The 13,904-nt window shown below is 44.4% G+C and overlaps 1 protein-coding gene across 1 annotated transcript in view; it reads left to right on the forward strand.

The window, feature by feature from the left end:
• Positions 1–339: 339 nt before the first annotated feature.
• The window catches only part of LOC126188848 (glyoxalase domain-containing protein 4), a 55,364-nt gene continuing 41,799 nt past the window's right edge, over positions 340–13,904 (forward strand). Inside the window, exons 1-3 of the mRNA XM_049930492.1 lie at positions 340–540; positions 620–669; positions 3,976–4,241. Of these exons, the coding sequence (XP_049786449.1) occupies positions 451–540; positions 620–669; positions 3,976–4,241 (406 nt within the window). The 5' untranslated portion in view covers positions 340–450. The remainder of the gene's footprint in view (positions 541–619; positions 670–3,975; positions 4,242–13,904) is intronic.

Consider the following 13,904-nt stretch of genomic DNA (forward strand, 5'->3'; position numbering starts at 1 on the left):
ATTTTCAGAATCAGCAGAAGATAACTTACAACATGAAATATAGTTTTGCACTGCGTCACTGAACACGCTATGAACAGCCGCTACTTGCTGTTGGATCACAAACATGATGCTATGCCCCTTGTAGTTTCTTCGTTGTGTTCAGAAAACACTCGAGGCCGTAAACATGCTTCGATGCCCCATATATGTATCCATGATATTATATGTGAAGAATTCTGTATTAATTATTTCGATCTTGCGTCACTCTGCACACAACCTCCCGCACTTTAATGTATGTAAGGTATCGAGTTCGCATGGAATCGGTTGCGGAGCAGCTTTCGATATTTGACCTTCATGTAATAGTTGTGATTTGGTAGAACTGACGAGTGACGAGTGTGGCCGGAGATCTGACAGCGGCTTGTTTGTTGTAACAGACATTGCGTAATTTGTTACTTTCATCGTGAAATTGTTACAATGATACAGGGACGAGCTCTTCACTTTGTATTCAAAGTTGCAGACAGAACATTGACAGCAAAATTTTATAGAGAAGTGCTGGGAATGAAGGTAATCTTTTGCTATGTAGTTCTCAGTCCGATTCTACACCTCAATACTGCAGACTATAGCTAATTCCATTTTACCCTAGGTTTTGCGACACGAAGAATTTACTGAAGGTTGCGCAGCTGCATGCAACGGGTAAGTACGTCATTCGGATCACGAAAGCCGAATGTTAAGTACTTGCTGCTCACTGCTGCATGCCCACTGTTTGGATTGCGTGTTCAATAGGCAAGTTTTTTGTGTAATGTGTGCATCATGCTAGAGATATCGCACAATGATGTGGAACGTGTCAGTAATCATTAAAAAGGGTACCAGTGCACCCAACAGCCTTTTTTTTACTAACAACTGTTCACCTACTGTATATATGGACTTAAATTTCTTGGAAAGGAGTCAAATATTGAATATACGAAAATATATAGTTTTCTGTGCCACTGTGAGTTTAAGTCGCGAGTAGGTGCTGTTTTTAGTTGCAGTATTGTTAGTTGTAATTAGGTGGCCATTTGATACAGTGCAGCACTCTGAGAAAAAAATATACAACAGATTGTTGTTGCTTCGTCCCCTCATACAACTGAACAGTACCTTATGCTGAATACCTACCTCATGTTAAGTGAGTCTGGTACTGCTCCGGCAAGAAACAACCAGCCACCTTTCAATCTGACTTGGGCGTCGGACTACTCTAAGTATCATTGGGTTGCCACAGCTAAGATCTCATATTCACATTTGCTGGCTTCACCAACTCTCAACCATATTGTCATCTTTCAACCTAACCTACATCTCAGCCTATGCGAAGATCAAACTGTCACAACCAACATTCCAAAAAGTAATATCAATGCAATATTAAAATTTTGTCAGTGTTCTTCCACTCTTCCAGTCACCACAGACATGAAACCACATGCCACATCATCAGTACATTGTAGGACAATCCGACGACACCCTATGTTTTATTCCAACATACACAGTTCCTGGATTCGGTTCTGAGAGGGGGAAAGGGGAGGGAATGTTTGGTCTTTCTAGGGTTTTTGTAATAATATCAACCAAATTTTCATCAGTGCTTAGGAGATTACTTTATAATAACTTTACAATAATTGCGGTTCAGAGAAATTATCAATATTTTAAAAGGTTTCCTACAAAAATTTAATAAGTGTTTCTATAGGCCTTTAGGCTGTTGAGACGATGACACTAGGAAGAAATGGGGCAGAACAACTAGAGAAAGAAGAGAGAAAAATACTAGGTCCCAAAAGAGGTGGAGAGAGGTGGATGCAAAGACGCAGGGAAGAATTGTACTGGAACATGACAATATCTGGGGAAATCCGACTCAAAAGGGCAAGGTTTGCTGGACATGTCGTTAGGATGAGTATGGACAGAATGACGAAGAGAGTGTAGGAAACAACAGGGAGGACACGGGGAAAGACAGGAACCAAGTGAGTTGTTGAACTTCGGAAGGAGTGGTTGGAATTTGGGATCAAGGTCGCAGGAAAGGAAAATTGGAGGAACAAATATACACTGAAAAATAAGCCGGAGATCAATGACAGACAAGAATACAGGAAAGGATTAGAGTGTCACCAGTGGAGCCGACAGGATAAACGGAAACTGAAGATCTCGGGAGAAGATCGGGAGAGAATAAGAGAAAGAATTAAGAGGTTCTGGGAGAAGAAGAGGAAAATGTCCACGAATGGGCTACCCGTGGTCCTACAGAGGCCGTAACGCAAGTAGAAGAAGAAGAAGAAGAAGAAGATAGGCCTATTGAATGGATTGAAGAACTACAGTGACTATAAACTGTCAACTTGGACATCATCATCATAATTTATACTATATGAAATGTGAGCGTGCATTCACAGTTATCAGTACTTCACTTAGCAGAGCAACTGTGAAACCAAGTCCACATTGTACATTTGTATGAGCTTGTAAATGGGTGAGTATTGTTTCTTTCAGTTGTTTATGCCAACATTTCAAAAATTCAGTCTTTCTATTATACTCTTCAAAGTGGAGGGTCTTCTCCTGTCTGTCTTCCTTTACGAAACTGCTTGTGGTTCACAAGTTCTACCCACGGACAAGTCAGTCAAACCTACAGATATCAAACATCGACTTTGACTCATGATGTGTCAAAGTAGTGTCTGACATGTCATGTGGGGGGGGGGGGGGGGAAGAGAGAGAGAGAGAGAGAGAGAGAGAGAGAGAGAGAGAGAGAATAGACAACTGAACAATATTTGTTTTGCATCTGTAATATTACTTGGAATGTACATTGAGGTGCCAGACTGATCTGTAGCAAAGCCCAAGGTCTGAGTTCTATTAAATTGTGACGATGTTGCTGTGAGTTGACGGAGCAGCTTTAAAGGCTTCAGTTAACACCTTTGACTCATAAGCAGTGCTGGATTTTCATGTGGGGACCACAAAGATAAGATAAGAGACATTAAGGCTCATACAGAGGCATCTAGGTAGATGTTTTTCCCTCACTCTATTTGCGAGTGGAACAGGAAAGGGTATGACTATACAGGATACCCTCTGCCACACACCCTATGGATGCTTGTGAAGTATGTATGTAGATGTAACTTTGTTGTTGGCATTGGAGTGGCGTCAGTGAATTGATCCTTTTTGTGGTCAGAATGTTTCCTGCAGCTAGTCAGCCTACAAGCTTGGGCACATCAGCAAACGGCTGAAAAGAGTCGTGTTTAGCATAATTAATAATTTTCTAAATTTTTTTGCAGTTTTTGTGGTACTTTATTTGTGAATTTATATATGCAAAAATATAAATGCTTATAACATAATGTTTATTTATAGGGTCACAATACTCCCTTTCTGGATCTGCACTGGTGTTCAGGTCTAATAGAGATTCACTGCAGAGGGAAATATTAAACATACTGACACCACCCGTCTGCTTTGGCCTATGACATCATCAAAGAAACAGACATAAATCACATATTAGAATCCAATATTTATAACATGCATACCATCATCACAAGTCTTATAGTTATTCTCTCTAGATCACTTTCTTTGACTTTACCAACTCGCAACCCAGCTCCAGCTTTCAACCTCACCTAGACATCTGGTCATGTTAAAGACCAATATATCACCACAACTAAGATTTTGTATTCAGTCATTGCTTTCTGTACTATCAAACTGTTACTTTCAGCCTAGACTACCATTGGCTACACTGTAAGCTCATTCCAACAGCCTATAACATACATAATAAAAAAAAAAAAAAAAACAGAAAAGCAAAATAAATATTGTTGATACTCTGAACTCTGTTTGTGCGCATTTGATGTCACAAGCTAAAATGTTATGTTTCAGTAGGTTCATCTGAACCCTCTGTAAAGTTATATAGTAACTGCTAATATTAAATTTACTACACGAGTTCTCATAAGAATCTGTATTTTTATAGATAATATCTCATGCTTGGATAATATAAATTTTCTTAAATAATAGTTTTTTTTTTTTTGCAATCAGGCCATATGACAATCGATGGAGCAAAACAATGGTTGGATATGGCCCTGAAGATACCCATTTTGTTGTGGAACTCACATACAATTACAATGTTCACTCATATGAAAAAGGAAATGACTTCATTGGCATCACTGTGCGATCAAAGGAAGCTATAGAACGCGCAAAAGCAGTTGGTTGGCCACTGGAGCAGGAGAATGGATTACATGTTGCAACAGCGCCTGGAGGTTACAAATTTTTCCTCATCAATGATTCGCAGCCAACTGGTAGAGGTATAAACATTAAATTTTATCAAATACATAATATTTAATTAATTTTATCAAATACATAATATTTAATTAAGGACCCTTAAGTGCTGTCGCAGAAAAAGTATTTGCTTTTATGTGACCCATTACTTTCAGAAATAACTAATTTAATCAAAAGCGGAACCAAGAGCTACAAGGTAGTAAAGTATTACTGTAAACCATTTCATTAATGACCGTTAGTGATACTTAGCAGCACTGTGAGAAATATAAAATACACAGATTAGTTAATGGGTAATGTAAATTGCGAATCTAGATGAGTTTTGCTAGTATATGCAAAGTAAATGTCCATCATAAATAATTTTCTAGTTTTGCTGTGGATGTCTAAGGAACTAGACTAGTTGCTAGGTTTCAGATCGTCAACTGTCACTGAAAGAAGTTATGTAGTTTTTCCTTTCTCTTTTGAGCCGTCCCTTTGTTGCTTGTTACTGGCTTGCCATCTGTGCACATGATGTTAATACAGCTGGTTCAGTTTTCTCCAAAGCTCCCCACTACCACCACCACCAACAACAACAACAACAACAACAACAACTACTACTACTACTACTACTACTACTACTACTACTACTACTACTACTACTTCCACAACCGTAGACACAGTGTCTATCTTGCTCATAGCCACACATACAGCTACAGCCCCCCCCCCCCCCCCCCCCCCTGCGGGTCCGGGGTAAGAATAGGCCCGGGGTATTCCTGCCTGTCATAAGAGGCGACTAAAAGGAGTCCCTCCCCCTCAAGGGGGTAGTTTGAGCCTGCGTCCAGAGACGGATGGTTCAACGACTTACATTTGTGATCATTTTGGTTTTTCGCTTATTCTGGTTTCTTCCTTCCTTTGTTTGTTTCCTTTCTTTGTCCTTCTCCCTCTCTCACTGTCTTCCTTACTTTTTACCTTGCCTTCTTCTCCTTGCCTTCTTGTCCACCCTATGGTCTCCGCCTCAGAATTTGAGACAGTCTGTCCTTTCTCTCCCTCTCTCCCATTCCTCCCTGTGTGTGCCTGAAGGCCGACCCACGCGTAGCCAGTGACAGGGTAACGCATAATTCCCCGCCCTGGGTAGACAAGTAAGACACGCATGTACCCCTTGGTAAAGGCCAGACCCAGGGAGGGGTGATTGCCTGAGCTGACACCTTCCGACCATGCCGATTGGTCCCTCCGTCCGTTTCTTGGGAGGTGTGACCTGAGGTGTAAACATTCACCTAAGGCGGGAGTGCCCTCTGAGAGGGTCCCCACAAGGAAGGAGCGTGTCATCGGAGACGCTGGCAATCATGGGGGATTCATCCGCAATGGATTTCTCTTCTTCTCTCTCAACTTCTGCCCAAAACCGGAAACTTGACCAGCCACCAGTGACAAAAGTACTATCGCCTGCCCCAAAGTTCCTCGTAGTTTCTAGATCTGAGAACGGAAAAGATTTTTCATCTGTCAACCCTTTCGTTCTTCAGAAGGGTGTAGATGCCATAGTCGGACCTTTCAAGTCTTGTACCAGGATGCGTAACGGTTCCTTGTTGTTGGAAACTGAGAGTGCCTTTCAGGCACAAAAACTCCTTCGGGTCACACTCTTGTACACGTTCCCTGTCCGGGTGGAGGCTCATCGCACTTTGAATTCATCACGCGGTGTTGTATCTACTAGATCATTCGACGGATTGACTGACGAGGAGATTCAGCCTTTCCTCGCTGAGCAGGGCGTGACAGCTGTCCATAGGGTCGTGAAAAAGGTCGACGATGACCTTGTACTGACCCGGACACTTTTCTTGACCTTTGATAGTGTTCAGCTGCCGTCGCACATCAAAGCGTGCTGTGAGGCTATTTCTGTTCGCCCCTATGTCCCGACACCAAGGCGCTGCTAACAGTGTCAGCATTTTAACCACACCCACCAGTCTTGTTCTAATGCAGCTAAATGTGTCACTTGTGGCAGGGACACCCATGAGGGTGACTTTCCACCTCCGTCTCCTCGTTGCGTGAACTGTCAGGGTGACCATGCAGTGTCCTCGTGCGACTGTCCTATCCACAAGGATGAACGCTGTATACAGGTAATTCGGGTCAAAGAGAAAGTGTCCACCTCGGCTGCTCGCAAGCTATTTGCTAGTAGGAAGCCCATGCTGCTCCCAGTGGGGAAATACAGTACTGTCCTTGCCTCTCCTCAGCCTACCAGGGAGGTGTCTACGCAGACATGTGATCTGACCTTTAGGGCTACAGTCGTCCGTTTGGCCAGTGCTAAGATCGCCCAGTCAACGTCTCCTCTTCCTCCCGTCACCCCTAAGACACAAGCACCTTCATCAGCTTCTGCCAAGACTGAGACCCAGAAGTCAGATGCACTGGCCGTCAAGAAGGAACCGTCCCCTGAAGACTTCCTATGTACCCCGAACTCCCAGCCATCGACCAGTACTTCGACTAAACGACCTTCCAAGAAGGCTCATAGGAAGCAATGTTCCCCTTCTCCGCCACGGCGTGTTTCTTCTCCTGCGCCACCCCGCGGTAGCCGCCCCAGGCAGTCATCCGTTTCACCTGGCTGCACCGCTGGTAGCCGAACATCTGGCCATTCACTGGTGGAGGAAGCTCCCCCTCCCGGCCATCTTAACATGGTGGCCGACGAACCTATTGAAAAAATGGACGATGACTCTCCGCCTATTGATGGTGGCCGCAGTGCTCACTCGAAGCCAGGCCCTCAGCGGCCTTCGAGGTGACCCCTTCTTGCGTCTCCTTTTTCTTTTTCTTCTCACGATGGCACTTCTTCATTGGAATATTCGCGGCATTTGCTCCAACCGAGAGGACTTAAAGTTGCTGCTACGCTTGCACTGTCCGCTCGCAGTAGCTCTCCAGGAAACGAAGCTACGCCCATGCGATCGAATTGACTTGGCGCACTATGCCTCTGTGCGTTTTGACCTACCCCCTGTGGCAGGTATTCCGGCTCATGGAGGGGTTATGTTGCTGGTCCGGGATGATATCTACTACGATCCCAACACATTGCACGCCGATCTGCAGGCAGTTGATGTCCGAATTACTCTCCCCACTTTCACATTTTCCATTTGTACCATTTACACTCCATCATCGTCTGCCGTTACTAGGGCAGACATGATGCAAATTACTGCTCAGCTACCTGCACCATTTTTGTTGACTGGAGACTTCAATGCCAACCATCCCCTTTGGGGCTCTCCAGCAACCTGCCCGAGGGGCTCCCTGTAGGCAGACCTTTTCAACCACCTCAATCTTGTCTGCCTCAATACTGGCGCCCCTACTTTTCTTTCAGACATAACTCATACCTATTCCCATTTAGACCTCTCTATATATACTACCCAACTTGCACGTCGGTTTGAGTGGTACACTCTTTCTGATACGTATTTGAGCGACCACTTCCCTTGTGTTATCCATCTCCTGGATCATACCCCATCTCCATGCTCAACTAGTTGGAACATCTCCAAAGCAGACTGGGGGCTCTTCTCTTCCAGTGCGACATTTCAGGATCAAAATTTCGCAGGCTGCGATAGTCAGGTTGCACACCTCATGGAAGTCATTCTCACTGCTGCTGAATATTCCATCCCTCATACTATTTCTTCTCCATGTCGCGTACCGGTCCCCTGGTGGACCACAGCATGTAGAGACGCTTTACGTGCTCGTCGACGTGCTTTACGCACCTTTAAACACCACCCTACGATGGCGAATTGTATTAATTATAAACGATTACGTGCACAGTGTCGTCGTGTTATTAAAGAAAGCAAGAAAGCCAGCTGGGCTGCTTTCACAAGCTCCTTCAACAGTTTTACTCCTCCTTCTGTTGTCTGGGGTAGCCTGTGCAGGCTATTTGGCACTAAGGTTCACTCACCAGTTTCTGGCTTGACAGTTGCGAATGACGTCCTTGTGGCCCCTGAGGATATCTCCAATGCCTTCAGCAGATTTTTTGCAGAGGTTTCGAGCTCCGCTCATTACCACCCTGCCTTCCTCCCCCAAAAACAGGCAGAGGAGGCAAGGCCACCTAACGTCCGCTCCTCGAATCATGAAAGTTATAATGCCCCATTCACCATGCGGGAACTCGAAAGTGCACTTGCCCGGTCATGGTCCTCCGCTCCGGGGCCTGATTCTATTCATATTCAGATGCTGAAGAACCTTTCTCCTGCAGGTAAAGGTTTTCTTCTTTGTACTTATAATCACATCTGGATTGATACTTATAATCACATCTGGATTGAGGGTCATGTTCCCACATGCTGGTGCGAATCTATTGTCCCGATTCCTAAGCCGGGGAAGGACAAGCACTTGCCCTCCAGTTACCGACCCATTTCCCTTACCAGCTGTGTCTGTAAGGTGATGGAACAAATGGTTAACTCTCATTTGGTTTGGCTGCTCAAATCTCGACGCCTACTTACCAATGTACAATGTGGATTTTGTAGGCGCCGCTCTGCTGTTGACCATCTGGTTACCTCGTCGACCTCCATTGTGAATAACTTCTTGCGGAAGCGCCAGACAGTGGCTGTGTTCTTTGATTTGGAGAAGGCTTACGACACCTGTTTTAGGGCGGGCATTCTCCGCACCATGCATACATGGGGCCTTCGCAGTCGCCTCCCTCTTTTTATTCATGCATTTTTAATGGATCGACAGCTCAGGGTACATGTGGGTCTGTCCTGTCTGACGCCTTTCGCCAGGAGAATCGGGTGCCACAGGACTCAGTTTTGAGCGTCGCTCTCTTCGCCATAGCGATCAATCCAATAATGGATTGCCTCCCAGCTGATGTATCAGGCTCCCTTTTCATGGACGATTTTACCATCTACTGTAGCGCGCAGCGTACATGTTTCCTGGAGCGCTGTCTTCAGCGTTGTATTGACTGTCTTTACTCCTGGAGTGTCGCCAATGGCTTCAGTTTCTCTGCCGAGAAGACGGTCTGTATTAACTTCTGGCGCTACAAAGAGTTTCTCCCAACGTCCTTGCATCTCGGTCCCGTTCCTCTCCCGTTCGTGGAGACAACAAAATTTTTAGGTCTTACATTTGACAGGAAACTTAGCTGGTCTCCACATGTGTCATATTTGGCTGACCGTTGTACCCATTCCATAAATGTCCTCTGTGTTCTCAATGGTACGTCGTGGGGAGCAGATCAAACCGTCCTACTTCGCCTGTATCTGTCGATCGTCTGCTCAAAGCTGGATTATGGGAGCTTTGTATACTCCTCTGCACGGCTGTCCATCTTACGCCGCCTCAACTCTATACAACATCGGGGGTTACGTGTTGCGATCGGAGCGTTCTATACTAGTCCTGTCGAGTCTTCATGCTGAAGCCAGTGAATTGCCACTAACCTACTGGCGCGATATACTGCTTTGTTGGCATGCCTGTCGGCTATTATCAATGCCCAACCACCCGTCTTATCATTTCTTTTTTGATGACTCTCTCGATTGTCAATACGGGTTGTATGTATCTGCCCTGCTACCCCCTGGAGTTCACTTTCGTCGCCTCCTTCAGCAACTTGATTTTCCACTCCCTGCAACCTTTAGAGTGGACGAGAGCCAAACGCCACCTTGGCTCCAGGCTCAGGTTCATGTTCACCTTGACCTCAGCTCGCTCCCAAAGGAGGTTACCCCAGCTTCGGTATACCACTCGCGGTTTGTCGAACTTCGTTCGAAGTTCATACGATCTTCATTTATACAGATGGCTCTAAGACCAATGACGGTGTTGGGTGTTCTTTTATTGTCGGGGCACACAGTTTCAAATACTGGCTCCATGGCCATTGTTCGGTCTTCACAGCTGAGCTATTTGCCCTCTATCAGGCTGTTCTTTACATCCGCCGCCACTGACATTCTGCTTATGTCATCTGCTCTGATTCCCTGAATGCCATCCAGAGCCTCAGTGATCCGTATCTGGTTCACCCTTTCATGCACTGGATCCAACGCTCTCTTTGGCAGCTGGCGGACGACGGTTCTCGGGTTACCTTTATGTGGGTTCCTGGCCATGTCGGTATCCCTGGAAACGAAGCTGCAGATGCCACGGCCAAGGCTGCGGTCCTCCAGCCTTGGACACCTTCTTGTTGTGTGCCTTCATCTGATTTTAGCGGGGTCATTTGTCTGCGCATTTTATCACTGTGGCATGCCTATTGGTCTACACTTACTGAAAACAAGCTTCAGGCCTTGAAACCTCTCCCCACGGCTTGGACGACCTCTTCACGCCCTTCTCGGCGGGAGGAGGTCGTTTTGGCCCGGTTACGGATTGGACACTGCCGGTTCAGCCACCGCCATCTGCTGACGGCTCCGCCAGTGCCGTTCTGCCCATGTGAGCAAGTGCTAACAGTACGCCACATTTTAACGTCCTGTCCGAATTTTAATACACTGTGCATTGATCTTGGCCTGCCATGTACTCTGGATGAAATTTTAGCAGATGATTCAGGAGCAGCTGCTCGCGTTCTTCGTTTTATCCACTTGACAAATCTGTCTAAGGACATTTGATTATGCTGTTTTCTTTTAATCCCTTGCCTGTTAAGTGCCTTTTATAGTGTTGATCTTTTTAGTTGCTTGTTTTAACATTGTGCCTCGCAGTGCATTCATAATTTAGTCTGGGAGCTAATGACCACTGTAGTTGTGCGTCCTAAAACCACACAAAAAAAAAAAAAAAAAAAAAAAAACACAGCTATAGCTTTACATTTCTGTGCTAGCCATTGCTGCTTTGCACATTCTGCCAATCTCATTGTTTACGCATTTGTATTTTCTTTTAACACAACTTTGGAGACCAAGCCTAAACATAGATCAGCCGCAGCTTTGTGTGTTAAAAAGACCATGCCCAAGTATAAGTTTGTCTGTGATTTTCTCGGCCCATGAGCAACGTGTTGCTCAAAGACTGGACTCATTTCATTTAACAAATGTCCTACGACTTAGCCTATGACTGGTGTTGCTTTCTGTTGTCAATTTCTAGAATTATTTTGAAAGAAGCATTAGCAGAAAGTAATTTCTGCCATCATGAATGGCTGAGCCAATATGATCAAATTGATGTAATTTCTTGCATGTACTGTTGAGGTTTTGCAGTTAGCTGTAATTTTGCTACAAACAGGTCACATTGTTGAGTGAGCAAGAAATTTTGGAAGCTCATGAGGAAGAAATTGCTCAGTAACTTGCCTCACACTTCTTTCTTGGATGATTACGCTTTCTGTCATCATTATTTTAAAACTTGTAATCTATCGAAGAATTAAAGTGCATATGAAAAATAAATCTTCAGTCTTGGCCCTGTTTTGGTGTGTGTTGCTCTTGTAGATATGTCAATTACATATCCGTCAGTAACACTTTAAATAATGGCATAAATATTCTTCTAATCGGCCTGTCTCCAGAGCGATAATGAACATGTCATCACAGTTGAAAACTTTTGCCAGACTGGGGCTTGAACCTGGATTTCCCATCTGTCGCAAACATTTTTCTTAACTTTTAGGCTGCAGGGATGGCTCAAACTTTTGTTGTCACTTGTTTCCCTCTATTCCTTTCTTCTTGCCCTGTATCCTTTATCCAACCAATGTTGGGTTGGGATTGGTATGGCATTTCTCCTATTTTGTGGAGAATGAACTATACTCATATACAGACGATGGGGTACCATTCAGATGCATTTTAAAACTATTGCTGGCTCACCCACAGGGAGGAATCTTTGTACCCCTTCTGTTTGAATCTAGTGCGACCACAGGATCAAACGTGTCATGGGAACCAGCCTGGCATTTTCCTAGGTGGATGTGGGAAAACTGCATCCAGGCTGGCTGGCACGTTGCTTTCCGTTGTAATCCGTGAGACGGATTCACCTACCGATGTCCTGGACACATGACTATCAATATGGTTGTATCCACCTATGTCAAGACATAATAATTTTATTTGTAGCAGGAAACAATTCGACGCTTTCTGTCGGCACTGGCCGGTTCACGAAAGATGTGATGGACACTATTTGTTTGGACTGACTCCATGTAGACAATGCAAAACTAAATTGAAAATGTCTGCTGAACTACAAGAAATTGTGCCTGATGACTCATAGGAGAGGCACCCTGTACAATCTGTCTGAAACCTCCTGAAGTTCTTATGTCTCTTCCACAATTACAACATGCTTTCCTGATTCTCAAAACTAGTGTTAGCAATGATGAAATTGCGTTGTGTGCAAAATTCTAGTAAGTGGTTTCTCGTTTTACTCATTTGTGACTCCAGTTAATCTTCTCTTACTTTGTTTCCCCTCTCTTCCATTTACTACTATCAGATTATAGGCCCTATCACAAGTTAATTTTCATCTCCTGCAACATGCTGAATGATTTGTTTTCTCAAATCATAACTTTCTTTTTTTTTTTTCTTTTCCTATGGAATTAGTAGACACATATACTTTGTCATGGTTTTATATCCGTCTTGGCTACAGTAATCTTCCAAGAAGTTCTTTTATGTAACTACACATTAAAGGGATCTAATATTCCTTGCTCTTAGCAATAGGGCGATTGTCCTGGTGACAACATGCAAGATCGGAATGAGAGATTATTTTACCCAGGAAAATACTGTCATCATTAAACCATACAGCAGCGGTGTATGTCTTAGGGAAATACAACCCCTGGTAATAAAGTTTGGTTAATTAAGTCAGAATGGTCGATCGGGCAACACTGGTGACTCACAACGCTACACCTGCATAGTGGCCGGTGTTGACAACTGTCCCCAGCGTTGGACGAAGTGCTTGTTTAGTGTGTTGGTTCTGAACTGAGAATAGGACAGTGAACTCGCACAGGATCAATTAAAATTTTGTTTTAAGCTTGGTAAGACACTGAAAGAAACGCATGCAATGCTGGTACGTGTTTATGGGGATCAAGCACTGTCCATGAAGTGTGTGTACAATTGGTTCACCCATTTTTGAGGAGGCCGGGAAAGTGTTTCTGACAATCCCCGTAGCAGACAGCCAGTGACTGCCGTCAATGACAGAAACATTGAGGAAGTGACGCATTAACCACAAACAACTGTTGATTAACTGTGCGCATGAAAACGGATAAACTGCAGGTGAACTGTGAATCCATATGACAAATCCTTACCCAGGAGTTACGGAATAGGAAAACATGTTGTCATCTTGTGTCACATCACTTGACTGACGATCTGATGCAGGCACTTTTAGAGGCTTCACAGGGTTTTGTCGAAACGTTGGATGCGACACCCAATTTCTTGAACCGTATTGCCACTGAGGATGAAACATGGTGTCTCTGGTACAACACTGAAACGAAAAAGCACGGAACGGTGTTCTCAGACATCACCTTGTCGGAAAAAGTCAGAGCCGAAAAATCACACATCAAAATGATTCTCATCACCTGTTTTGATAGTCAAGGCATTATCCACAAGGAATTTCTACCTTAGGGAATGACGTTGACCCGTTTCATGCAACATCTATGCAGGGTACTACCCCAGTACGCACAACAAGGTGTCTAGGTTTTTGTTCATGACAACGCTCGTCCACACACAGCCAGTATCATCAAATATTACCTGGCAGAAAAGGGGGTGGCACAACTTGAACATCCACCATATTCACCAGATCCCAATCCTCCAGACTTCTTCCTATTCCCTCGACTCAAACTCTCTCTGAAAGGAAAGAGATTTGACAATATTCCTGACGTCCAACGAAACATGACGCCGGTTTTGAACACCATCCCAAAGGAAGACTTCATGCAAAGTTTCCAGGAC

This window comes from Schistocerca cancellata, chromosome 1 (genome assembly GCF_023864275.1).
Source record: "Schistocerca cancellata isolate TAMUIC-IGC-003103 chromosome 1, iqSchCanc2.1, whole genome shotgun sequence".
In the NCBI taxonomy this organism is placed as follows: domain Eukaryota; kingdom Metazoa; phylum Arthropoda; class Insecta; order Orthoptera; family Acrididae; genus Schistocerca; species Schistocerca cancellata.